Below are 27,141 nucleotides of genomic sequence, written 5' to 3' on the forward strand. Positions count from 1 at the left end.
TCCAATTCACCTCTGATGAATTGCAACCTGTATTTTTTTAACTTTAGCTTCTTTCTGTCACTGTCAAATGTTTTACCTCAGTAGGAACTTCATGACTGCCAAGTATGTGTAAATACAAAATCAAATGAAACACCCACCTTTCCCACATCATCCCAGTTAATGATGATTCCACACTTATGGGATGTTCCAGTGTCAGAATCCCTCTTTTATTTTGTGCTTCATCCCCTACACTGCTGTATTTTTGACCCATTCCAATCATAACACCCTGCAAAGGACATCGTTCCAACATTAGTGCAGTTTGTCAGGAACATCAGGGACAAAATATCATTTTTAACTTATAACTTAACTTCCTGTGAAATACTGTTCCTGCTCCTGCCCTCACACAAGGTGCCCCCAAAACATGCAAGGAACTAAAATGTGAATTTGTGGGTAACCACATTGTTAAAATTCCTTCCATAAACCCTCCAGAAAGACCAAGGCAGCTTCAGAAATGAAGTGCTGCTTCTGCTCACACAGGAGGCCAGCCAAGGTGAGCATCAGCAAACTCATGGTTCTGCACAAGGAATGGGTCCTCTGTCATTGCACTAAGGAATAAAGGGAAGGAATTAGAGATGGAAATATATATAATTTCTCCAGATTCACTTATTTGGTTGCTCTCTCTGTCCAAGCAGTTCCACTATTTTGCTTTTAAATAGTGAGATTCCCCCTTGGAGTAAGTCAAATGGTTTTTAAAAACTCATTAATATGAAGGGGAGACAGATCATCTAAAAGAAAAATCACTTATTAAACACTGATTTTACTAAACTTATCACATTTGCATTAGGAAGTCTGTCATGATTGCCCCAAATAATATCAACATATGAGGTAAAATGTTATTCATCACACAGAATTTCAGGGGAGAGTTTTGACAGCCCAGAAAAATCAAAATCTGATTCACAATATGAATAAATTCCAACAAGTGGGGCTTTTCTTCCCTAAGACACCTTCATATCATTAAAACACAGTGGTTTTGAGAAGGAATAACCCTATCCAGCAAAGTCAATGGATCTTAGCAAGCATGTGAAGCATCCACATAAATTCCCACTTGAATAGGATTTCACAAAGCAAATTAATCAGGATATTGGCAGCCTTTTGTTTCTTCCAGAGGGGAAATCACCTGCTGCAGCCTCCAGGGTCCTGTGATCCCGTTAATTGGCCTCGTGACCATGGACAACCTCAGCCACAGGACACACGCTTGGTTCTACTGGGACTTCAGCATAAATCCCACCTCTTCCAAGGGAAAATTATCTTCTAGAAAGTTCCTTTGCTTAAAATTAATTGATTGTATGCACAGACAAGCTGTAACATTAGCAGTTAATGGTAAATAAACCACCAAAACCATTTGTTACTTCAAACACTGCAGTTTTTCCCTCATGTAACGTTGAAATTTGCTTTTTTTGATCATCAATCTCAAACAAACAACTAAAAATAACCCACAGCAGAAGCTTTTGGGGAAGCATTTGCCAAGTGTTTTTAAGTGGCAGTCACTCTGTAATGTGGAGAGCTCACTCCAGGACCTATTTCACATTTGTAAGTGGCAAGCACTTTATGGAAGTGGGTGTTCTGGGAAAAAGAGGCAGCTGGCACAGGAACACCTCAGCTTCAGAAGCTGGCCAGCATCTTCAAGTCTTGGTCTCCCTGAAATTCATGGCAAAACCCTCCCCAGGGGCAGGCCCCATGATGGATCCCTGGGTTATTTTTAGGACTGGAAAACTGCCTCTTTAGGCAGTTGACACCAGGGAAAGATTTTTTTTTTTCCTTTGGCAACTTCACTCTGTAAGGAAAGGCACTTGAGAAATGGGAAAGGAATGAAAAACAGAACTTGTCCAGCAAAGTTCTTGTCCCTAAAAACACAAAAATGGATTTTATCACACAAATTTGGGAAGAGCTTTAATGTGGGAATGTTTATCCCTTTGTTCTAGTATAGCTGGTGGGTTTGAACATTTGTTCATATTGCCATGAATTATTTTCTCCCAAAACCCTCAGGGAAAGGGTTTGGACTGCAATATACCAATTGTTTACCAGCAGAATCCAACATTACAGCACTGCTCCCAGACTCTGGCTCCAACACCACAAACCAGAGGGAAATTCAGTTTTTAAATACATCAAGGAATTACATCAGCTGAGACACTGGAATTTGAGAGTAGAGAATTTTAAACAAGTTTCCTCTATTTGTTTGATCTCAGACCAACTGAAGGCAAGCATTTAAATTATGAACTGCAGCATGAGCACACTCTCACAGTAATACTTACCCAGGAAAAGCTGCTTCCTAAATGACATGAGCTTACCTCCCAGTACATTTTTATCAGCTTCTGGAATGGAGTTCACAGGATATCGACATGTCAAGCCATTTGACTTTTTCTTTTTTTTTCCATTTTGTTCTCATCACAGTGACAACACAAAGGCCTGGAGAAAGCAGGACAGAGTTTCAAACACCTCTGGATCCTTTCCCACTCACTGAGCCTCAGGACAGGGTTGTTTTCTCTCCCCCCAGGTCAAAAATCCCTCACACTGGATGAGTAAGACTGGAAGGACTGAAGGGCCATTCTTGCCTTTGGAAAACATTCTGCTTCATTATATCATAATTAGCTAAGAAAAGCTCATTATCATCTGCTAACACCCATTTTCAGGCTGGGAAGGGAAAAGTCAGCAGCATCATCAGTATTCATGCTCCCACTGTACCTGGTGTTTGAGTTATCTCAGTATTTGGATGACACCAGGGCTGAACACAGGGACTGAATAAGCCACTCAAAGGAGATCAACCATCACTATTTAAAAAAAAAAATCAATTATAGCAGAATATACTGCATTTATATAAAAATCAAGACCTTTACCAGACTAAGAAATATTAAATACCATCTAAAGAAGGTGGTTTACAGTATTTACCTGCAGCAGTAACTACCTCTTAAGCAGATAAATCACTTCACTAAAATAACTCCAAGTCAACCTTGTTTCTGGTCATCAGTAAAACCGATGGAATCCTTCATTTTACATATTCACTGGGTTTTCCTTTTCCCACAAGATTCTTAGCTGATTTTACTGATTTGTACCTTGAAGCTGAAACATGTAAAATATGTAAGGTTGTGTCTTTAGAAGCTTGAATTTCATGTGTTCTGCAGCTAAGTAACATTCTGCCTCCAAGACAGGGAGTAATTAAGCCTCATCAAGAAAAGTGCAAGTAAATTTAAAAAAATATTGAACCCCCACAAGTTACAGAAAGAAAAAATTACAAAAAGAATATAAGAAGTTGGAAATATTTATGTCATCTCAATTGTGAATCTTTACTGAATCTTTAAGCATCAGCTTACCTCATTACCAAACAAAAATCTGTGCATCTTGATTTCTTTACAAACTTAATGGGAAAGAACCTTCTTAATTCTTTTATTTTCAGCCAAAAAAAGAAAAACCACCTAACCAACCAAAGAAAATCAAAAATCCAGTAGTTCTTCCTTTATTGCACTCCATAAAACTTCTTGTTATAATCAAGAAGCCAATATACAGTAATAGTTTGATATTCCTTTAGAATTTATAGTTTAACTCTTAAAATAAAATTTGTATAGAAAAGATATCATTTACAACCCATTCAGTAGTAATCAACCATTATGTACCCACAAACAATATTAAATAACTTGTATGCAGCAGTTTCCTTATAGGGCAGAGGGGAATCTTTTCTCCTTACAAATATAATATCCCAGTGTAAAAGAGCGATTCAAGTCAGCTTTGGAGCAAGTGTGATATGCACGAATTTCACTGGAGAAGCTCGAGGTTCCGCGTGGTGTCCCAGGGATTTGTACGACTCTGTCCAGTGCATAGCAGAACAGCAGCATGTGAGGAGCCTCGGGGCTGGGACTGGCACTGCCCACAGGCAAAGGAGCCACCCAGGGTGTGCAGTGGGTTCAGAGCACACCAGTGAGGCACAGGACAACAAGGAGGTGTAGTGTGACCAGGTAGGTGAGGAACAAATAGCGGGATTTGGCTCGGGCTGTCAGCAGCTTGGAGCAGTAAAGGCTTCGCCCCCGGAGCCAGCGGCGCAAAGAAAGGGCTCCTCCTTTCATCTGAGGAAGAGACAGGAGTTACCAGAGAAAGAATCAGGAACACAAACCAGAAACAGCTCTCCTGCAGCCTGCATTTCTGAGGCACTACAAACCTTTTGTCTCTGACACAGCAACTGAGCCCAAAACACAACCAATGCCAAATACCAAAGCATAAATGATTTAAAGGCCCCAAACCCAGCATTAATGAGAGGAGAAAGGAATGAATCCAAGCTGTGTATTATGCAACTCCACACACATAAACATGCATTCTGGCATTTTGGGCAGGCATAATTAAATGCAGACACAGTTTATTTAATGGCCAGATGTGTAGTATAAATATGATTACATACATTTTTTTAAAGTGGACATATGCAGTGTGTTTTCTGGCACAGTTTACACAGCTGCCGGTCTGGGACTCACAGTCTCAACAGAAAGAAATTAAGGATGTTTTTCCACCACTTTTAAGGAGCTGATAACTCAGGGCTTTTAAAGGCTTTCATTCCCTTACCTTTCTCACAACAATGTGTTCACTGGGATTGATGATTAAGGCTTCCCTCTCCTCTTCATCTTCCATCTGGACAGTGTAGTCACTGGGGCCAGACCTGTAACTGCTTACTTCAAATCTAGAGAAAGATTCAAGGCACAGAGACATGCACTGCTGAATTATCTCCTCTTTTAAGGACTGAATTGACACAAAAAGCATTATTTTGCATGCTTAAAATGACTGAGGGAAGGTCCCCACAAAAAGCTGACTCACTTTATGTTGCCAGGACTTTTTCAGTCTCTATTTGTAAATGTACTGCCAAGGTGTTTCTCATTTATTCAGAATTAATCCCCATCATCACCAGCTGACTGAACAGTAATTTTCAGGTGATGGTAGTGAGGGACACTATTTATGCAGGTGCACAATGGTATTTTCAATCTAACCAGCAGCTCTGCTAAAGTTGCTATATGGGAAATTTTTTTCCTAACCTGGAAAAAATAAATAGCACTGGCTACTGAGTCTAACAGATGAAATTAAATAAAGAAAAAAAAATCCCAAAGCCTATAACACTTCCTTGATCCAGTGTTTAACTTATCTTTTTCACACATGGATTATCACTTCCTGGGGCACTGTGGGCTCACACACAGGTTTGTTTATTATTATTAGGAGTAGTAGTAGTATGTCAAAAAAATCTAAGACCCACAGGAAAACCTCTCACTAATCTCACTAAAAATAAAAGCCAAACAAATAGTCTGTGTTTTACCTGTTACTTCTCTCCTCAGAGAGTCCAAGAGCCTCTTCTGCAGCTTCTCTCCTCCTCCTCTCCTCTGCCAGTGTTTCTGTGAGCTGGGAGAGACTCTGCTGCATTGTCTCATACTGCTGCTCAGTCTCTGCAAGCCTGGGACAAAATAAAATCTGAAATCAATATTTTATGGACTTAAATAATTACTTACTTGTTCTTTTTTTATTAGGAAATCTTCCTTTTTGGGACAGACTTAATTATAATGAGATGTTTCAGCTTAAATACTAAGAAAAAGTCACCAATAATCAGTATATTTGTGTACAGATACAAACCACAAGTATTACCAGATGGTAACAATTCAAGAATATGGCTTATGATTCATATAATCTACTGTAAATCCACTCCTTCCCCTTCTCCACACCAACGCCTCAGAGGGATAGAAAAGCATTACTTTCACACTCAGAACACAGCTGTCAGGAAAATAATATTGCTAATACATGCTCTGAGTCCTGACCTTTTCCTGAGCTCATTTAGCTCCATATTGTCTATCTCCACAATAATCCCAGATCTCTCCTGTGGCGCTCCAGGGGGAACTTCTGCTCTGGTTTCATCCTAGAAAATATTAAGGGGGGAAAAAACCAAACAAGTGACCATTTTTCTACTTGCCAAAAGTCTTTACTTCAATTACAGAAGCCATAAGCACCAGAAAACAGTGGAACAGATAATTCTTTGTGCCACTTAATGTTTTCATTTCCATCTCTCAACAATGTCTGAGGGGAAAGAAATGCATCTACACATCCACAATTCCAGAAGCAAGGCAGTTATTCATTTATTCTTAATTTACAGATCTTGTTTGGATTTATTTCCATTTATGGAAGAGCAAGGGTTGTTTTCTATATGTATCCATATGCTATTTCAGGGTGTTCTGTTAATGATTGCTAATGAATAACCAAGGCAGCACAGGAAAGCTTTTTTAGAATTAAAGAATAATGATAAATCATGAAGGACTGGGTTAGAAAGGACCATAAAAATCATTAAGTTCCAACCCCAAATAATAATCTTACAGATGTGTATGAGGGGTTGGCAAAGGGTACTGAAATTATGAACTGGTGATGTAGATCTCACTTCTGAATATATTACTCAAGCATTGTAAAATGATCTACAATTGATGTGAAATTATCACTAAATTTCCTGATCCACTGAGCAGTGATCATCCAGTTATCTCTGCCAGCTGCAGCCCAACTCAAAAAAGATGCTTCAAAACAAAAAAATATGTAAAACAACTTCCTTAAATGAAAAGTCAAATTAGACCACCTTAACAACAATAAAGACAGCTATCTTCAGTCACAGGCCTGCAAAAGTACTGGGTCACTACAACAAAAAGTACTTTATTTAATTTTTAGCAAGAAAACCAGACACCTAAAAACCTTTCCATGTATGTGTTTACCTGGACAGAGCCTTGGAAAGATGTCACTTGCATTGCCTGATATTCCCTCTCCAGCCTTACGTAACGATTTTGCAGATCAGTGTAATGAAGCTGGTTGTCCCTCAGAGTCTGGGAAAGAGTCTTCAGCTGGGCAGACAGGACAGCATTCTCTTCTGCTGACTGCACAACCTGAGAGAAATTCACATCGAAGTCATTAAAATTAGCTCTCCCAGGAAATCCCTGCAGATTTGAGACCTGCTGTTTCAAAATTGCATCCACTTTTTGGCAAGGTCATATTGGGATTTGAGATGTGTTATGAGCAGAGGAAATAATGAAAGATGAGCAGCGATTTCCCCTGCCATCAGAACACCCAAACCAGAAGCTGAAATCTTGTTCCAGCTAAGACACCTGTTTATGTCTGTAATGAAAAATATTTGACTGTGAGTGGAAGCTCAGAGGTTCATCAACGTCTTCAGAATGCACAGTCAAATAAACCTCTCAGACAAACACCAAGTCAGGAAAGCCTGGCAGAAAGAAAACTGACATTTAATTTGCATGTCCAGGCTGAGTTATTTTAAAACATCTGCGTTTCAAAGTAAAATAACATTCAGTCATGCACAACACCACCACTTCAGCAATATTCCAGCATGAGGCCAGCCCAGATTGACATGAGCTTGCCAGGATCAGAGCTGCTGTTCCCAGCTACCTTGGAATTAATCTGCTGGAAGTGCAGGTCCTTCTGCTGCATCTCCTGGAGGCAGCGCTGCAGCTCAGTCTGCAGCTGGTTCTTCTCAGCTAGGACATGTTTGATTTCCTCTGCTCCATCTGCACTTCCAGCAAGGGTGGCAGTTTCGAAAGCCTTAAAAATATCAGGATATTCAGGGTAAATGGTACAGGAGTTCTCTAAATAATCCACAACACCAACACTAAATATACCCTGCAGAATTCCCTTTTGACAAGATTATTTTCTTCTCACAGCTTAATACCACATTTGAAAGACACTTTAAATACAAGATTTTTTTATACATATATATAGTGTTATTACTTGCATTAAAAAAATAACAAAAAAAATACCACAAAAAGGCAACCCAACCTAATTTTTAATTTGCAAATAATGCAAAACACAAAAATAAAGGGGGAAAGCTAGCAAAGGATTTATATAAAACACCTTCCAAAAATTATTTTCAAGCTAATAAGGTCTTGTATTCATGACTTGTAGAACAGCTGTTTTGTAAATACGACTTTAAAGCTGAAAGAATCCATTTCGAAAAGAAAAAATGTATTACCAATTTACAACTTTGGCCTTCTTTATCTGTGGCAGTTTAACATTTTGATATTAATCTCTAATAAGGGAGGGATATGTGCCATCTCTAATGTTTTATGGAATCTATTCACCCATACAATTATGAAATAAAAGGTTTTACCACATAAAATCCTCCATTACCCACAGACATTACTGGTCAATAGCTCTTACTCATGATTGTAATCACAGAAAATGAACAGCATACAAACTTCAGCAACTAAAATGCCGGTTTTAATGAAATGAAAATGAATACTGCTTCCTTCCTTTGGCACAGAAAAGGTAAATAAGAATATTATTCTAAAATAGCATTTTCCTTGAATCTTTCAAGTCTACAAAACAGCATTTGCAAGCCTGGGTGTCAGCTGCTGCCTTTCTAAATCCAGGATTTTGTTCCTGGCAGAAGCCAGCTCCAGCTGCTGCAGGGGAAGGACAAGAACACTTCCATTCCCCTTTCTCCCCCAGTTAGGTCCTAGTCCAACCTGCAGTAACTAGACAGGGATTTAGGCTCTGAAGAATGAACTTCATTAAGTGTTTAAAACCTCTCTGCATCAACTATACAAACCGTGAAACCTGCTGTCCATGTAAACCACCAAGCTCTTTTTTGATCCCCTTAAAAAGCCTGTCCCTGAAAATGGGTTACAGCCATAATACATCTGAAAGAAATAAACCCATTTAATTTTTTTTTCAACTTCTTCCTTTTATATTCTGGATTTAACTAATTCATTAAAGACAGTTACTTACAGGATTACTATGGAGTGCTCTTTTGAGAAGCAGGCTACAAATTTCAGACAATAAGCTGCTACCTTCCACTTTACATTCCTGCTACATTCCATTCTTTTACCTTGACTGGATAACTGCTGCCAGCAGGGAGTGACTTCTTCCCAATCATGTCTTGCTGCAGCCTCTGGAGCTCTGCAATCTGCCGGTCCTTCTCAGCCACTGTGATCTGACACTGATTCCTCAGCGCCTGGGACTCGGAGAGAAGGAGGTTTTTTTCCATTCTGAACATAAAACATCAGATGTTAAGTAATTCTATATTCTGTACAAATCAGTGAAGAGGATAAAGCTGCATTGTTGTACCTTAATCCAGCCAGCTCGTTCTGGTATGATGTGATCTCTCGCTCAGTTTCTGCCTGGAAGGCTTTTGTCTGCTGCAAAGCCTTCTCCAAATCATCAACCTTGTTCTTCAGTTTGGATATTTCAACAGCTGCAAGGCTGGCTCCTTCTTTAGCCTAGGTTTAATAAACATCATTAGGGAACTGGAATGAAAACTAGATGGGTGAAGTTTTATTAGAACTAAAATTCTAATTACAGACTAAGGTTTTCCCTATTTGCTTTGTTTAACAGGGTAATTACCTTAACTTCCAAAATTGTAAACACACCTCCTCTGGGCACACAGTGCTATCTTAGCACTCACACAATCTACAGAATTAAACTCCAGAATCCAACATGCCTCTGAGCATTCACTGCATGAAGAATAAAATTACAGATCCATGTAGCTAATTACAACTTACCAAAGTTTCGCCACTGTTTGGAGGCACATCCAAACTATTTTCAACAGTATTTTTCTCATTGATGCTGCTGCAATCAATGAGAAACGAAGCTGTGCCCTGCTTGGCTTCAGAAGTTACCTTCTGATGGCTGAGCTCCTGCAGCAATTTGTCTCGGTCATCCTGGAGACTGGCCATAGCTTTGGCAAACGCTTCCATCTGCTGGACATAATTCGCACACTCGGCTGAGAGCCTGCTCACCTCCAGCTCCCGACTGACCAAAGTCCTACAGACACTTCCAATGTCATCAGCCACCTGAGCAAGGGTAACCTGATCTGCAGCATCAAGGACAGCCCCATGCAGAAGAGAGTTTTCTCTGAGGAGATTCATGAGCTGGGATTTAAACCCCTCCAATTCAGCTGCAAGTTCATCTCCTTTTTTTCTTTCAGTCTTGAGCTCAGAGGTGTATTTGCTCTGAAGAACTTTAAAGTCCTCTATGATGTGATCTCTGTCATTCTGCAGAGCAGTCATAGCCTTCCCAAAGGCCTCATTTTGGGATCTCAACTCCCTGTTTTGAGACTGAACTTCAAGCAGCATCTTCTCTGCAGAAGCATCAGGTTTATCTCCATCCTCAGGTGTCAAAAGAGTCCCACTGTATTCCTCATCTGTATTTCTGCCTCTGGATTTCTGGAGCTCCTGAACCTTTTTCTGAAGCTTTCCTCCATGCTGCCTGGTGGATTCTTTCTTCTGAATACTCTCACTACTTAGCAGCTTCTCTCCAGATTCAGAAACAAGTTTCTCTTTGTTTAGTGATGCGATTAGAGATTCCAAATCACTTACTTTAGATGCTAGTTTTTTATTCTCATGTTCCAAAGCCACAGCAGCCCCCTTCTGCACTTCACTAGAAAGCTGCATCTCTTTTATTTGTTTCTGAAGATCATATTTTTCATGCTCAAGGCTTTTAATACACTCCAATTTCTGCTTAAGTAAGTCCTTCAGCTGATGGTCTTTCAAAGATAAAACCTGGTTAAGATCTTCCCTGTATTTTATCAGCTGTGCACTCAGCATTGCATTTTCAGAATGCAGATCATCTATCCTATTGAGAAGGACCCTTAACTCCTGTTTCAAAGAATTAGTCTCACTTGCACTGCCAACTAAGAGACTGTCCCTCTGGTTTAAGACATCCTGGTGAAGATGTTCCAGCTCCTTGTATCTGGTAAAAAGATCATCCCGGTCGTTCTGGAGAGATGACATGGATTTTTTAAAGGCATCTATTTCACTGGCAACCACAGCCCTCTCCTGACTTGCTTTTTCTGCTTTCACCTGGAGATTTCTCAGCTCGTTTTCCAGCCTCTGACAGGACTCCTCAGCTTGTTGTCTCTCCATCTGCAAAGACCCTATCTGAAGTTCATACTCTTTGATCTGATTCCTATGTTGAGTCTGTACCTGAATCAGATAGTCTGAAATTTCATCCCCTTTTGAAGAAATGAGTAAGGAAATTTCTTTGTCTTTATTATTTAGCATGACCTTCATTTGCTCAGAAATAGTCATCTGCTTCTGCAATTCAGCATTCATTTTTTCCTTCTCTGCTAGAAGCTCTCGCAATTCTTGCTCCTGTCTCGTAAAATTACTTTCCAGAGCTTTTATCTCTCTTCCTGCACTCTTACTATTCTCTATTAGATGATTAAGAGAATTATTTTCTTTCAGGAGTGCCTGCAAAGCTTCTTCTTTGGACTGAAGAACACTCTCCAGCTCTTGCTGTCTGTTAAAAAAGAAGGTATTTTCTTCCTTTATCCTGCAGAGCTCTTCATAGCGCTGCATATCAACAGATTTTTGCCTCAAATACAGTTCATCCTTTGTTTCCTCTACCACAAAGTATTTGATATTTAGTTCTTGAATCTGAGTCATTTTATCTTTCAATTCATCTTGCAAGGCTGCTATTCTTTTGTTACTGTCTTCCAGCTGTTTCTCCTTGTTTTGAATGGCGTCTTTGAACTGCGTTTCCCAGGTTTTCATCTCGGTGATGACCCTGTCCCTGTCATCCTGAAGGGAGGACATGCACTTTGTGAAAGCAGCCAGTCGTGCCAGAGCTGCATTCAGATCTGCCTGCAGCTGCTTGTTCTGAGAGTCCTTTGTGCTGACTTCCTCCTGCAAACCCTGAACCTCACTCATTGCCCGAGCTTTTTCTCTCTCAAGAGCACGATGTCTTTCCTCCAGGTTCGAAATTTCACTTTTGTGAAGCAATTTCAGCTGCTGGAGATGAAATTCCAGTTCTCTCTCGTATCCTCTCTTTTGAAGCTGCAGTTCATCTCCCTTCTTCTGAAGTTCCTTCCTCCAGTTTAGATTCTCATCTTTAAGCCTGTCCACTTCCCTCTTTGACTGATCCAACAGGTTCATCTGTGCAGTAAGCTTTCCCTTGAGATTAAGTATTTCATCATTTGATTCTGCCAGCTTTTCTGATGCATTACTTAAGTCCTTTTCAAAATTTTCATTTTTTGACTTTGACAATTTCACAGATCTTTCCAAATCCAGGATCAGCTCCTGGAACTTTATAGAATCCTTCTGCAATTGATTGATCTCCTGCTGTTTCTCCTTTAAGAGCTCTTGCAATTCTTTTGTTTTGTTTTTAGTCCCATTATTATCCCTCTGAGCACTTTTCACCTTTTCCTCAAAAATCTTTACAAGATGGAGCTGCTGCTCTTCCTTTTCTCTAACCGCATTTGATTTTTCTGCCTTTAACTCTTCCAGCTGCTGTAAGAGCAAGTTATTCTGTACCTGTGCTGATTTCATCCTATCAGTAAGATGATCAACTTTTTTAACATGATTAAGCAATTCTGTCTCAAGAAATTCTCTCTCACTCTTTACTTTGTAAGAACTTTCTTGTACATTTTCTAATTCTTCCTGTAACAGACATTTGTCATCCTCTAAAATCTTAACTTTTTCACTTAGACTAACAATTTCTTGTGTTAGACTTTTACATTCTGTGTCAAGCTTTGTTAGACAATGAGTTTTGTGGAGCAAAGACTTCTCAGTTTCTTGTGCTTTTTCTGAAATTAATTTTCTTTCTTGTTCCAGGACAAGCACAGCTTGTTCTTTTTCAGAGAGTTTATCCTTTAACACATTAATGTCCTTTAATAGTGATTCATTCTCACATAACGCATCACTGATTTTGGATTGTGTATCATTTTGGTACACTTCCATTTGAACCTGCAGTTCTCCCAAGGCTGCTTTAGTTACAGTGATGTTATTATGAAGGACATCATTCTCATTCTGAATTTTCTCTAAAGCCTGCTTTAGGTTTTCAGAGGTTTGTTTCAGCTGCTCATTCTCCTCCATCAGCTGATGGTTCTGCTCAGTGAGCTCACACAGACGATCCTGGTGTTCCTGCATCCTGGCTTCCTGCTCACAGATCTGCCTTTCTGCTTTGCTCTGTAACTCCTCAACCTCCATTTTCTTGGATTCACCAAGTTGTTTCAGTTGGCCCTTAATAACCTCATTTTCATCAAGGAGATTTTGTAAATGCTTCTGCAGAGCCTCCTTCTCAGACTCTCCTTCCCTGAGTCTTTGAACAGCCTCTTGCTTCTCTTTCCTACTGAGATCAATGACTTGCCTCATATCCGCCACTTTACTACTGATATTCTCATACGCCTGGAGAAGCGACTCATACTCCTGCTTTAATTCACTGTGTTTAGCCTTCCATCCTGTCAATTCAACTGTCTGAGAATCTTTTAAGGTATTTAATTGGAAAGAAAAGGCCTCTTTTTCCTGAACTATGGACTCCATGGTGGATTTCAGACTTTCACACGCCGCAGTGAGGTTTTCATTTTCGGTCAGCAGCCTCGCATTTTCCGAAGCAAGGCTCTCCTCTCCGGACAAAGGAGCCACAGCACTTGAACTCTGCTTTTCTCTGCCAAGCTCTAGCAAGTGCTCCAGCATTCTTGTCTTGCTCACCAGTTCTTCTCTTTCCAACATCAGCTGATCAATCTGTTCCTTTAGACATTTATTTTCTCTCAGGGCTTCTTTACGTGATATTAAAGCCGCCTGTAACTTCCTTTGGAGGCGCTCTCTGGATTTCTCTTCTGTTACAGCTCTTTGCTCTTGGGCTTTGGAATCATTTAAATTTGCAGGTTTTGCTGGTGGCTCTTCCGTTGTTTGCATTTGTTTCTGAATTTCACATTCTGTTGCTTCTCTCAGTTTAGTTTTCCCAGAGTAATCAGTCTCTGATAGTTGAAGAGCAGTGACTTTTCCTTCCAAATTCCCTTGAAGGAAATTACTTTCTGAACCAACCTCTTCCAATTCCTTTTCAGTCCCCTTTTCTTCCTTAAGCTCTTTGCCCAACATCACAGATTTACTCATCTCAGCCTTCTCACGCAGCATACATAGCTCTGCCACAAGATTTTTGTTTTCTTCACTGAAATGTTCTACCTCCTTTTTCAATTTAATTAGTTCCAAATTGGACTTTTCCAAAGAGCTGAGAAGTTGCTCTTTTTCACTCTTCATGTCTTCAAAGGCTGTTTTGTAATGGTGGGCTTCTTCCTCGCCCTCCTTGATGGCTTTGTTTAATAATTCTTTTTCCAGACCAAGTTTCTCTTTTAAATCCGTAAGTGAACATCTCAGTTCTTCTATTTCCTCATTCTTTCCTGCAACTTCCTGCTTAGCTTCAATTCGTGACCTCTGCAGTTCCTCCTGGCTCATCCTGCAATCCTCTTCACTTTTTTTTATAAGTGCTTTTTTCTCATTATCCACATGTTCAAGCATTGCCTTGAGCTCTACAGTTTCAGTCTGATGTGCCTTCAGCTTTTTCTGTAGATGCTTTATGACCTCTAACAAGCTGCCCTGACATTGCTCCTCTTGTCTCAAAGACTTTAAACTGTTTGTTTCTTCTTTATCATCACCGAATTCAACCAATATTTTTCTCAGCTCTTTCCTTAACATCTCTGTTTCCTCCTGAAGTTTTGCATAATTACTTCTTAGTTCTTTTAGGTCAGTGTTTTCACTTGGCACTGAAGTGACTGTGTTTTCTGACTCTTTCAAGGATGCAACCTGAACCTTGTTTCTTGGTTTGTCTGATTCCAGACTCCCTGGGTCAGCTTGTTCTTCTCCCAGCAGTGCCTTGGATGGAACCAGCTCCTTTGCTTCTAACTGGTCAAAGCCCAGCTCTTTACATTTTTTTTGGAGAACTTCCCAGAGTGCTTTATGTTCTTGCCTGAGCTGCTCAAGGTTCATGTGCTCTTGCCTTTCTTGCTGGATTTTTTTCATATCTTCTTTCATGAACAAAAGTTCCCTCTGTAAAGCTTCTTTTTCTTTTTGTAATTGATTCATGGCATTAACGTCATTGTTGGGATTCAGATACTCATTCCCATCTCCAGTACTTGAACGAGGCTCTTCTAAACTGGAATCTTTCAACAATTCTTCCTTCTTTTTAAGTTCAGACTTCACCTCTTCAAGAGTCAAGAGCAACTGAGAACGTTCCTCTTGATATGTCCTTGCTCTTTCATCAAGCACAGATTGCAGATGAGCAAGCATACAGTCCTTCTCCCCTAAAGATTTTAGGTTCTGCTCACAAACATTTTGTTTTTCGGTTATGACATCATTCAGTTCTGCAACATTGTGCTGAAGTTCCTCTAAATAGGATGCTCTTGAAGATAAGGTTTTGGTCAGATCACTTATCTTGGCATCTTTTTCTACAAGCTCTTGTTTCAAAGTTCCAAGATGAGACTCAAAATCATTACTTTGTCCTTCAATTAGTTTCAGTTTGTCTGTTAACTCATTAACTTGCTTCAACAGCTCCTCTGCTTTTTTCTGCTCTTTTTCTATTTCTTCCTGTCCACTCTTTTCTAATTTCCCAACTTTTTGCATTAGATCTCTTCTTACTATCAATGCCGCTTGAAGTTTCTTTTTCAGATTCTCTTTTTCCTTTCCCATTTTCTCAAGATTACACTTCAACTCCTCTTTTTCATTCATTAAATCTTTAAATTCAGTTTCTCTACTGCTTAACATAACCTGGTGATGTTCCAGTTCTTTCTTACAATCCCCAAGTTCCTGCAATACTCGGTTTAGCTCTGCCACTGAACTATTATGAACAGCCTCAAGGTCTTCAAGTTTGGCATTTAATGTACTCCTCTCTTCAGAAAAATTCAGCATTTCATTAGACAGTGACTCCATGACCTGGGTAACAGAAGAGTCTTTTTCTTTCATTTGCTGGCTTAGACCAGAAATTAAATCCTTCTGCTGATTGACCTGGGATGTTAAGTTTTCAATGAGGTGATCTTTTTCCCCTATTTCTTCAAGGAGACTTGCTACTTTTTTACCTTCAGCCTGCAGCTTTTCTTGACTAGTTCTTACCATTTCTTCTGATTTATTCATCTTGTCCTGAAGATATTCCACCTGCTTATTTATTTCTGCCAAAGACTCTTCCCTTTCTTTCAGGAGACACTCTTGTTTGCCTACTGTTTCCTTGAGTGAGACCATTTCTTTTGACAGACATTCCATTTCAGACATATATTTGCCCTTCATCTTTTCCATGTCACTCTGCAGCTCCTCCTTCTGCTTCTCAAGTGACTCCATACTTCTTAACTTATCCTTCATGGTGTCTATTTCTTTCTGTTTTTCTAAAAGCACTAGTTGCAAACGTTCTCCTTCTGTTTCTTTGCTCAGAATAGCAGCTACCAGAGTGGAGATTTTTTCCAACTGAGTTTTACTATCAGTTGGCTGCAGTTCACAATCTGAAATTGGTGCCCTCTTTTCTTTACTTAAAAACCTACTACTAAGTAATGGAGATAAGCTCTGAGTTAATTTCTCTTTTATAAGATCCAGCTCTTGCTGCAAAGACTGGATTTCACTATCTTTTGATTTCATTTCACTTTCTAAACTGCTCAATTGCTCAGTAAGATCATTATTTTGTGAATTTGCCCTATCAAGTTCTGTCACCCATTTGTTTTCTGACGCAACCAGACTTAGTTCTAGAGTTTGACATTTAAGTTGTAATTTAGAAAGTTCTTCACCCTTTACACTAACCTGCATCTGTAACTTCTCTTTTTCAGTCTTCATCTGCAGTTTGACAGCATCTATCTGCATCCTTGAATAATTCTCACTGGTTTCTAGTTTTTCATGGATTTCCTGGAGCTCTTCCAATTTCTTTTGCATATCAGTCTGAGATGCAGTAAGCTGTGTGTTTTCAGCCATCAGTCTACCAACATCATCTTGCAACAGGCTTTTTTCTTTCTCTAAAGACTCCACCTGACACTGCAGACTATTTATTAAAAGCATGTTGTCATGGCAGTCTTGAGATGATTTGGAATTTACATTGTTGAACTCCAACTTCAAACATTCCAATTTCTCAGCCTGTTCAGTGCATGTCACACGCAGAGACTCCACAGCCAAGTCTTTCTGCTGTAGTTCTTGTTCCCGAGTATTTATTTGGTCTAGTGCTTTTTGGTGCTCACTTTTAAGAGAGTCAAGCTCAACAGTTAAAGAATCGATTTTTTTCTGATGATTATCAAGCTTCTTGTTCTTTTCCTGAAACTCCTCAGTCAGGTTTTTCATGGCTGTTCCACTTTCTTCTAATTTGGATCTGAGAACGTCAATCTCACTAGAAAGAGCATTAACATTGCTCTCTGCCAACTGTATGCTGGCATCTTTCTCCTTTAAGGAATTAAACAGTCCAGCAATAACTTCATCTTTGTGCCCAAGAGCCACGTTCAACTCAGTTCTCAGCTTGTACTGTGCTTCACTTTTCTCCTGAAGAGATAAAAAGGCATTTTCTTTCTCACGAACTAGCTCCTTAGAGTTTCCTAGTTCTTGTGTTAGTTCAAGGACCTGACTTTGGAGCTGAGAAATTAAATGTGTCTTTTCTTCATCTTTCTTTGCTTTCTCCTTCAGAGTTTCAAGGAGACTTTTGTTTTCTGTAAGAGATGATTCCTTTTCCGATAAGGACTGGTCCATTTCAACTATTACATTCTTCTGACGCTCTATTTCTTTTTGGAAATTCTCTTTCATTTCGTGCAGCTCCACCATCTGTTTCTTTAAGACACCACACTCAGTCTCCTTCTCTTGAAGTTGCATCTTTAAATTCTCACTGAATGTTGAAATACTGTTGATGGTTGATTCTTTTTCTGAAACAAGTACTTTTAGCTGTTCTGCTTCAGAGGCTAAAAGCTGTAACTGCTTCTCCTGCACAACACAAGAATCCTGTACGGCAGAAAGCTGTGCTTTTAAACCAATGCATTCATCTACCTTTTCTTTTAAAGATGCATCTTTCTTTGCAATTGAGTCATTCAGCTGGGATGCTTGTTCTGTCATGTTTTTAAGCTGACTTTGAAGGTTAGAAATAACCTCCATATTCTCAGACAGTTGAACCCTAAGTACATCAGACTCTTCAGATTTATCTTTTAATAACTTAAATTCTTGGCCTTGCCTCTTAAGTTCATTTTCTTTTTCCTGCATTGCATGTCTGAGCTCATCGGCTTCAAAGTTCAGGGTTTGTATTTGGTACTGGAGATCTGCAATGAATTCCACGTATCGCTCTTCTCCTAACACTCTATCTTTCATTTCCTTAATCAAAGCCTCTTTTTCAGAAAGCAGAGTTTCTTTTTCCTCAAAGGTAATTTTTAAGTTTTCTTTCTCCATCAACAGGCTGTCAATTTGGTCCTTCAAATCTAAAATACTATGGCTTTGTTGGGACAGGTGTGAAGTTAAAGCAGCTATTTCCTCTGACTTTTTGATTACTGTAACATTAACTGTCTCTATGTCTGCTTTCAATTTTTTATTTTCTAGAGCTGATGTTTCTGCTTGGTGACTTACTGAAGCAATTTCAGACTGGAGACATTTACATTCATCTGATTTCTCACTCAATAACCTTGAAAAGTCCTCCTTTTCATGCCTAAGCAGCTCCATTTCTTTGCTTAATAGCTGTAGCTGATTATTTAACCCTGTATTTTCTTCCATTTTGTCAAAAATTTGCCTCTGAAATTTCTCAAGTTCTGAACCCTGACTTTTCACAGCCAGGTCTCTTTCCTCTACCAACTGAGTTAATTTAGTCTTTTCAACTTTAAGATTTTTTATTTCCTCCTGCAATTCTACAAAACAAAGCTTACTCTCTTCCACTTCCTTACGTAATGAATCATTTTGAAGATTTTTCTCTTCTAGAGACTTCCTTGCAGTTTCAAAATCCAAAGTTATGCTTTGAATTTGTTCCTGCAGGAGTAAATTCTTTTCCTTGCTATGGCTGAGCTCTTGGATTAGACCACTGCATTCAGACAATTTATTATTCAACATTTCTTCTTTCTTTATTTCCTCATCTCTAATCTCCTTCAGTTGAATGAGCAGTGATTGCACCTGTTCATGCAACTGTTGAGTCTGTTCCTTGCTTTCAGACAACTGCTCAGCCAGCACATTACATTCCTTTGTTTTCTCCCCCAGCTGCTCTGCAGCTGAACTCTCCTTTTGCTTTGCAGCTACTGACAGTTGCTCAATCTCTTTTGCCAGAGTGTTTTTATTACAATTTAGTACTGAAAGAGTTTTTTCATACTCAGCAGTGCTAACAGATAACTTACTCTCCAATTCTGCCACAGCCTGGATTTTCTTTAACAACTCACACTCCTTTACATCCAGGAGTTTGGACAAATTCTCATTTTCTCTGATTAGCTGTTCCTTCTCATTTTCCATTGTACCTATACTTTTTTTCAGATATTCATTTGCTTTTATTTGCTCTGCCAATTTTTCTTCTTTCCCTTCAAGATCTGCCTGCAACTGGCTATTAGCTGAAGCTTTCTCCTGTGTCTCTATCTCCCATTTTTTAATTTGTTTATTTATTTCACTTAATTGGTCATTAAGTTCTTTGCAACATGTCTCTTTGGCTTTCAGATCCCAAATTAATTTAAGTTTAGTCTCCTCATTCTGCTTCTCCAAACCCCCAAGTTTCTGCTCTAATGAAATAATAAGCTCTTGTTTCTCTTGCAACTCTTTTTTAGCTGTTTCCTCATGATCACTATGTTCTGTGAGCTTTCTGGATAACTCGGCCAACTCTTCATCTTTTTTAGCATTTTCCAAAGCCAGTTTGTTGTATGAATCTTTAATTGACTTTAACTCATTTTCCAACGTCTGTGCTTTGCTCTCCTTCTCTTTAAGCAAACAGTTCCATTTTTCCTTCAGAGCATTGTTTTCCTCAAGCTGAGATTTCAAACATTCCATTTCTTTTCTTTGTTTATCCTCTGTTTCTTGCAGCTTTTCAGATGATTTAGTAATTTGCTCTTTCAGCAGAGCAATTTGTGACTCGCACTCTGCAAGATTGTTATGGTACGCAACGTTGTTGGCCTTGATTTCGGAGCGGAGATCCTTAATTGTCACACTGTTCTCAGTGCTCTGCCTTATTAATTCCTCGTTTTCTTTGGTTTTAGCTTCATTCTCAGCTCTAGCTCTCTCCAGCTCCATTCTCATGGTGTCACTCTGCTCAGAAAGGGCAGAGATCTTCAAGCTGGCATCTCTCACATCAGCTGTTTGTACTTCCTTCAGCAAATGCATTTCCCTTTCAGCCTTTGATAAAGCTTCTTCCAAACCTCGCAACTCCTCCTCTTTGCATTGCACTTGATGCTTCAGGATCATAACCTGCTCAGAATATTCTGTCATGTTCAGAGACAGAACAGACATCTCCCTGTCTTTTTCTGACAGCGCTTCTTTCAGATTATCGATTTCTCTTTCACGTTTCTGCAGATCTTGAATGAGTTGAGACCTCTCCTCCAAATGGCTTGAATTCAACTTGTCAAGCTCTTCGTTTGTCTGGTCCAGGTCCAGCTGCATGGACTCCACCATGCTGTCTTGTTTCAAAGTCTAAACAGCAAGAAAATAATGTTACAAGAACATTCCAAATACCTGTTAGAGGGAGAAGCTACACCCACACGTAGAACAAGCATTTAAGGTGATCAGCCTGTACCAATGTAAAGTCACAAGATGTTCTTCTTTTAGCAAACAGAAAGCTCAGTTTATGAAATTTAAAGCAGCTCATGCCGTTACTTTTGCTGACATTCAAATGGGCCATGAAAAATGAACACAGAATTTCTTCTCTTACATTATTTTTACAAATTACCTTTTCTTTCAGTGTAGCAACTCTTTCCGTGAGATCACTGATGGCTGTTTTCTGCTCAACGTTCTCCACTTCATACACACTGCATTTCTTTAAGGCTTCATTCAGCTTAGTATTAAAAGTAGTTCATATGATAGAAATACATAGAATTCTATTAAAATTGTGATGTTACCAGTTATAATACTGAGTTTACACAACAGTCAAGTTTATGCTTTTAAATTCATTAAAAAAAAATTATCACCCCAACAAAATGTAAATACTTTCATGCAAAGCTGTGTTGGGTCTAAGAAATCCTTACACCAAACTTAAAACACAGCAATTAAATGAACAAAACTGTAAAGACAAAGTACCAACTTTCAGACTGGGAAAACAGCAATAATACTGTTGGGACACAAATCAAAATCTATGGTTAAAGCTCATCAGTTCTAATACGTGAAATACTAACTATAAGTTTAACTTACTTTTTGCTCAGCATGCACAAACTTTTCCCCAAGCTCTTTGTTCAGAATATCCTTTTCTTGAAGCAGTTTCCTCAAAGTTTCAACTTGTTCCAGCTTTTCTGTCGTGCTCACCAGTTTTTGTTCTCTTTCTCCAAGTGAATTTTCAAGGAAACTATTTCTGTCACTCAATCTGAGAAGAAAATAGATATTTAGACATTTCAAAAACAAAGCTTGTGTTAAGTTTTCTAAATTTACTAACCCCAAACTAAGAGAATCATTATTTTTACACTTTCCACCTTAACTTCTAAGTATAAAAATAACACAACTGCAAACAGAAGCATGAGGTAAGCAACTTTTTTCAAGTGTTTTGAGAGATTATATGCCTCATCAGAAGCTGAAGTTTAGAGCAGAGAAAGCCAATGGTGCGTGGAGCTGTAAAGAACCTTCGTTTTACCCTTTAAGCTGCTCATTCAAGCCAGAGATCAGAATCTGATGCTTTTCCACATCTCTCATTTGTTGGTTGCGCAGTTGGGTGAGTTGAGTTTGCAAACGCTCATTTTCATTCTGCAACAAAGCAATTATGAGGAGCATTAGCACGCCCAGAGAAGCATGAGAGAACTTCACTTCATTCACACGGCTGTTCGGAGGTTTCAAACACAGTACAAATCTCCTACTCTAGTCAGATCCACTGCACCAATTCAAAAATAAAACCACAAGAAAAAAAGAAAAAAACAAGTCGTACAACAGCAACCAACAACCAAAAGCAAAACACATCCAGAATCAACAGCAAGTAGGACAAATGTGGCAAACTTGTCACCATCCATGAACAGAAGGTGGCATTTTGGAGGAGACAGAACACACCTGCACTGCCCTCAACAGCTGCCCTTCTTCCTCTACACCAAACGTTACCTGTATTGAAAGGCTTTGTTACAAGAGTCTCAATAATTAATGTAAGCTTGTTGCTCATCTTAAAACCAGTAATTCTTTTTTATACATGTGCAACTTAACAGATAAAGAATTATGAGTAAAGCACCAAGAGTTTGAGTACAAGATCAGTTGTGTCACTCAGTGAAAATATGGTTCACAAATTACCACAGTAATTTGTCAGTCAGGCAATACTAAAAATAACTCTTCCTTTTAAAAGAACTCAACTGTTCTTTGTGGGGCCTTCAGTGAATGGTTTTAAAATATAACTATGTGTCTAGCTAATATCTGGAGTTTAGATCGCATGTGTATATATTTATATAAAATTATGGATCATTTTTATATAAGCAGTTTCTTCTCTAAAAATGTGTACATATATATATATATATATATATATATATATATATATATGAAAAATTAAATACACACACACTTACAGAAAAGAAACTTGAGGGATATAAGAAGTGAGAAACTCAATGGAGTCATAACCAAATCTAATTCTGGACCTTCTGGCAAAGACTTCCACAAAGAATTATGAAAATCATGTTACCTTTTTACTATGTTTCTAGAACAAATAAAGCTTAATCCTAATCATAATTTTCCACATGCTGAACAAAAGCAACAGGCTTCAACCTCAAAACATAATATAGGATGTGCACACTCTCTGATAACATAATTAATGAGTGTAAATTAGGTTTCAGCCATTTTTTGCCAGCTGCAAATTGATGGGTTTGGCTTATTGTAGGTTGTAATATGAAGAACATAAACTGAGAATGATTCTCTTGCATCATCAAGTTTACACAACTCCAAAGCTCACCTGGAGAGCCTCCATTCTACCTTGAAGCTGAAATCTGTCTTCCAAATCCTGACAGCGCTCTTCCAGAAAAAGTATTTGCTCCTGCAGTTGGTTTCTTTCCAATTCCAACTCTTCGACCACACTCCGTAAACCTACTCAGGTCAAAGAAGGAAAATTCTTTCAAGAGAAGTCTACCAAAATTCCCAAAGTCTAGAAATGGCTGCAGCTCTTTACTCAAAGTTGTCATCAGTGTTGGGCACAAACAAATCTCACCTATTTCTAGTGGAAATGCCTGAGGCACTACATCCCCAAAATTTAGATGGCAAAAGTACCCTTAACTGTTGGAAAACCAAAATAAGTTGCAGAGCTTATGAACTCAGAGGACCTAGCAGAAATACTCGAATATTGAGCCACCACTATTGTGGCTCAACCAATAGGGTGGCTCATGTTACATTAACCACAAGTTGATCAGGCGCTTGCAGGATCATATATTAAGTAATTATTAATAAACAGGTCTGGACTGACAATTTGCAAGTGAGCCCATTCCATCTTAACAATAAGATGTATTTACAATCTTTACCACTGATATAAAAACATCAGCATTAAAAACTGAGAATTGTATTTTTAAGTTAAGCAGCAATGAAATGGAATTCTGGTTTGCAACATAACTGTGATATAAACTGGAAATACATTCAGAGGAACAACACTCATAACTTAAAACAAACACGTGATCTTGCCACATGGAATATCTGATGGGCATCAAAGCTCATCCAATTCCAGTGCTCAGCCATATTGATGCTGTACTTGTGAGCCAGAACTAGGCAGTTCATCCAGCACGCACATGCTTGGAAACGGAAAGGAAGAAAACACAAGCCAAAAAAATCCAACAAAGATTAGAATACACCACAAATGGGCTGTTAGCTGAATTTGAAAACAAAAATAGACATAAATGCAGATGCTGTGTGCATGCTTTCATCAACTGTCTAGTCGCTATCACACCTGCATTGGGTGAAGGGTACTCTGGCCACCAACCTCCCATGTTTTCTCCTTCAGCTGAGTCAGTGCTATCCAAGGTGACATTCAGTTCTTGGAAGCATTGTTTGCCATCGAAGGGGAATTCTTCCTACACACAAAACATGAGAAGGAAGTTTAACTTAAAGAAGGAAGCAAGCAGGGGTAAGATAATTCTGTTACTAAAACCTCTGTTTCAATCAAAAATCCCAAAACTCAGCACTGATTCAGGCACTTAAATACAAGTATGTGGGATTGCTGTGGACTAGAGTGGCCTCCCCAGCTTCCAGCTATTATTTCCAGAGAAGTCGAGTCTCCCACAGGCTTTTTAAGATACCTGCAAGCCTGTAAAAACACCCTTGGCTATCTGAGAAGCTAATGGATAACAATGTTTGGATATAGTGCCCTGATTTCTGAAGTTAAGCGTACTCTGAAGTATCAGTTAACTAATTATCTTCTTCCAATGGTCTGTTAATGGGACAATGCCATCCTAATTCTTAAAAAAAGTTACCATTTATTCATGCAAGGTACAGCACCACCTACCTAGAAGTCCACCTGAATGAACTGGCACTAATTATTCAGTAAAGCTCCACCAGCAAAGAGATTTGTAAAGATTTTATAGAAGCCAAAAATGGCCTTAACATCTGAAGTATGCACATGGCTTCAGGCATGGGAATTACTCCAGAGAGAACCTTGTAATTTTTCAGTGGTCATTAAATTTATCAGTGTTTTCAGTTCCAATCTGTGTTTTTAAGCTTCTAATGTTTGAAAGACTAAAGTGCCACATAAATAACAGTACTTTCCACATTTTTATTAGCAGACAGGTAAAAATAAACTCACATCTCTTGGAACCCACCTGCAGCTTCCTGCTGGTCTGACTGCCTTTTCTTCTTGCCTGCTGCAGCCTGCCCATTCCTTGAACTGTGGCCAGTTCCTCCTCCAGCTCCTGCTGCCCTGAGACTATGGCTGGATCGGAGCAGCCAGGAAAGAACCAGTCATCCTCAATCAGTTTTGTGCCACAGGAAAGCATTTACATTTATATCAGACACTACTACATGAAAAGAGACCAGGGACAGGGTGAAGTCCCTACAAATGACTGACAGGAACAAGATTAAAGATTAAAATCCACTGCATTCACCTTGTGATTTCCCTCCAACACTGCTATGTAGAACATAAAGCCTGAGTATCTCGCTAAGAAGAAGCAAACTGAAGTCTAACTTCACTTCTTCATCAGCTCTAAAGGAAGACTTTATACAGGAGAGTGTAAAGGGTGAGGTTGTACCATACTAAGAAGGAAAGCCAATCAATTAAGATGCCAAATTACATCTCAATTCAATTTACCAGGTTCAAATATGCCTAATTTTTATGATGAAAACCACAGCTTTTTCAGCTGATGCCTTTTTATTCTCAACAAGCACATTAATTTTTATAATTTTAATCTTAGTACAAGCTCTAAAGCCAGATCATTTGAGGAAGTCACAAGCACGTGTCACACTGCAAACTGGCATCAAGTCATCTTATCATAATTAGTAAAATCAGTCTTTTCAGCACAAATACAGAATCACTGGTAAATAAATACACTGAATAAATTGAGAATATGAAAGCTTAGGTGTGCATCCTGTTCATTGTTAAAAATGATTTGTCATCTGAAGTGCATTCCCATCTGTTTTGTGATACAACAAAACACATTTGGAGTAAAGATTAGGAAACAACACGTTCCATGCAAAGCAGACACAGCAGCACAGCCAGGGAAAGGGAGGGCAAGTAAAGGTGGCTCCATACTTTAATTGAAAGTTACATTAATTGGATAATTACAAACTTGGCTTCCAGTTTAACCACATGAATCCACACTTGTCCTCACAGCACACGAAACTCAGAGAATTGATATCAATGCATCTCTGAGGAACTATTTGGAGATTCAGCCCTATAGGGAATACTCTGCTTTCATCTGAGTTGGCCAAGAACTACTTATACCACAGATTTCCTTAACTCACAATTCTGTAGCACCTGCTAGATTTAAATTCTTCTTGTAATATTTCAACATTACACCCGTAATGTCTTGTCAGCAAAGATTAGTGGGGAAAAACGGTAAAGAAAAAAAAATGACCCTTTTCAAGTGGGACTGATAAATTGGATTATACTTCTGATTTCAATTACACTTTGGCTTCTTGCACGGTCAATTCGTAAGTGTTTTAAACGCCCTTGTTTATTTTCTAGATTTAACACTTTTTAAAAATAATTATACATACTTTTTCAAGGATGTAAAATTAAATGCCAAATTTTGATCACAGGCCTTAAACCTCTGTTTACAGGAACTGCCAGTTAAGGAGTTCAAAGAATAAGATCTATTCCAGGTAAAATTTTAATCCCTCCTCTGACACTGTAATACAGGAACCCAACATATTTAAGCTCCTAAGTATATCTAATAATGAAAGAAAACAATGAAATTACCAGTGTCACAAGAATAATGGAAGTATAGGAATTGAAGCTTTAGAACAATTTAGCACACTCAGACAAGTGTTAAAACACTTCCAGTTAAATTGAGCATTGCTTTAACAACAATTACTAAGTAAATACGTTTTCTAATGTTTTACAGCAGCTTAGGAAGCTTTTCATTTGCAATTCTCTAACATAAAAACCTGAAAAACTTCCCAGAACATCTTTTTTCAGATAAGCACTGCATATAACAAATTATGATGTATCTGTACTTCCCTGAGTCACTATTGACGCTACATATTATTTACATATGGCTTAAAATATTGGTAGCTAATATTAATGCATGCAAGTTCAGCAATTTATGGGATGGACTATTACTTCTTTTAAAAATACTACTGAATTTCAGGTAGCACTAAGAATTAATTTGATTCTTACTTAGTCACAACTACTTGTGGCAAGCCAAGCAATTTGTCTCTAGATACAAGATAAATATGGAGTCAGCTGTTACTACAGTGAAAAAATGAAGATGATTTCATTAATATAAAAGAAGAAACAGGTATTGCAAGGCAGGAGAAACTCAAGTTAAAACCCAGCAGTTGTTACACATATTGCTAAAATCCACAAACCATCAATGGCAGACCTTGCAAGGTACTGTTGGCAATTTTCTCCACAAGAAGCAAGAGCAGGAGAAATCAGCAACAGTACATTCCAAAGGGCCATTGCTGCAGGAACCTGCATGCACAAAACTGATGGGAAACTGCTCTCCCTGGCTGCCCAGATCACAGTGGAGGGTAGGAGTGGAGGGGGAAGGGACGCTCAGGGCTCACCAGGTGGAACGGCAGGAAAAAAAGAAACAGAAAGATCATGCTATTCCCAAGGGGAAAAAAAATGCAAAATTAAACCTGGACTGAGGCAGAGGAAATTTTACAAGTGTTA

The 27,141-nt window shown here is 38.8% G+C and overlaps 1 protein-coding gene across 6 annotated transcripts in view; it reads right to left on the minus strand.

Annotated features, from left to right (window-relative positions):
• Positions 1-3,392: 3,392 nt before the first annotated feature.
• Positions 3,393-27,141, minus strand: part of LOC128808544 (golgin subfamily B member 1-like) — a 34,192-nt gene continuing 10,443 nt past the window's right edge. The window contains exons 15-30 of one of the 6 annotated variants that reach the window (XM_053979748.1): positions 24,626-24,735; positions 23,758-23,881; positions 22,780-22,910; positions 21,900-21,947; positions 21,493-21,602; positions 21,060-21,228; positions 20,602-20,706; positions 9,543-20,345; positions 9,109-9,260; positions 8,870-9,029; positions 7,432-7,584; positions 6,747-6,914; positions 5,814-5,911; positions 5,321-5,455; positions 4,582-4,696; positions 3,393-4,094 (exon numbers count right to left, since the gene is read on the minus strand). In XM_053979748.1, the coding sequence (XP_053835723.1) occupies positions 3,936-4,094; positions 4,582-4,696; positions 5,321-5,455; positions 5,814-5,911; positions 6,747-6,914; positions 7,432-7,584; positions 8,870-9,029; positions 9,109-9,260; positions 9,543-20,345; positions 20,602-20,706; positions 21,060-21,228; positions 21,493-21,602; positions 21,900-21,947; positions 22,780-22,910; positions 23,758-23,881; positions 24,626-24,735 (12,740 nt within the window). In that variant the 3' untranslated portion in view covers positions 3,393-3,935. The remainder of the gene's footprint in view (positions 4,095-4,581; positions 4,697-5,320; positions 5,456-5,813; positions 5,912-6,746; positions 6,915-7,431; positions 7,585-8,869; positions 9,030-9,108; positions 9,261-9,542; positions 20,346-20,601; positions 20,707-21,059; positions 21,229-21,492; positions 21,603-21,899; positions 21,948-22,779; positions 22,911-23,757; positions 23,882-24,625; positions 24,736-27,141) is intronic. The other 5 variants (XM_053979749.1, XM_053979751.1, XM_053979752.1 and 2 more) reach the window with 5 other exon arrangements.

This window comes from Vidua macroura, chromosome 6 (assembly GCF_024509145.1).
Source record: "Vidua macroura isolate BioBank_ID:100142 chromosome 6, ASM2450914v1, whole genome shotgun sequence".
NCBI classification, from domain to species: Eukaryota; Metazoa; Chordata; class Aves; order Passeriformes; family Viduidae; genus Vidua; species Vidua macroura.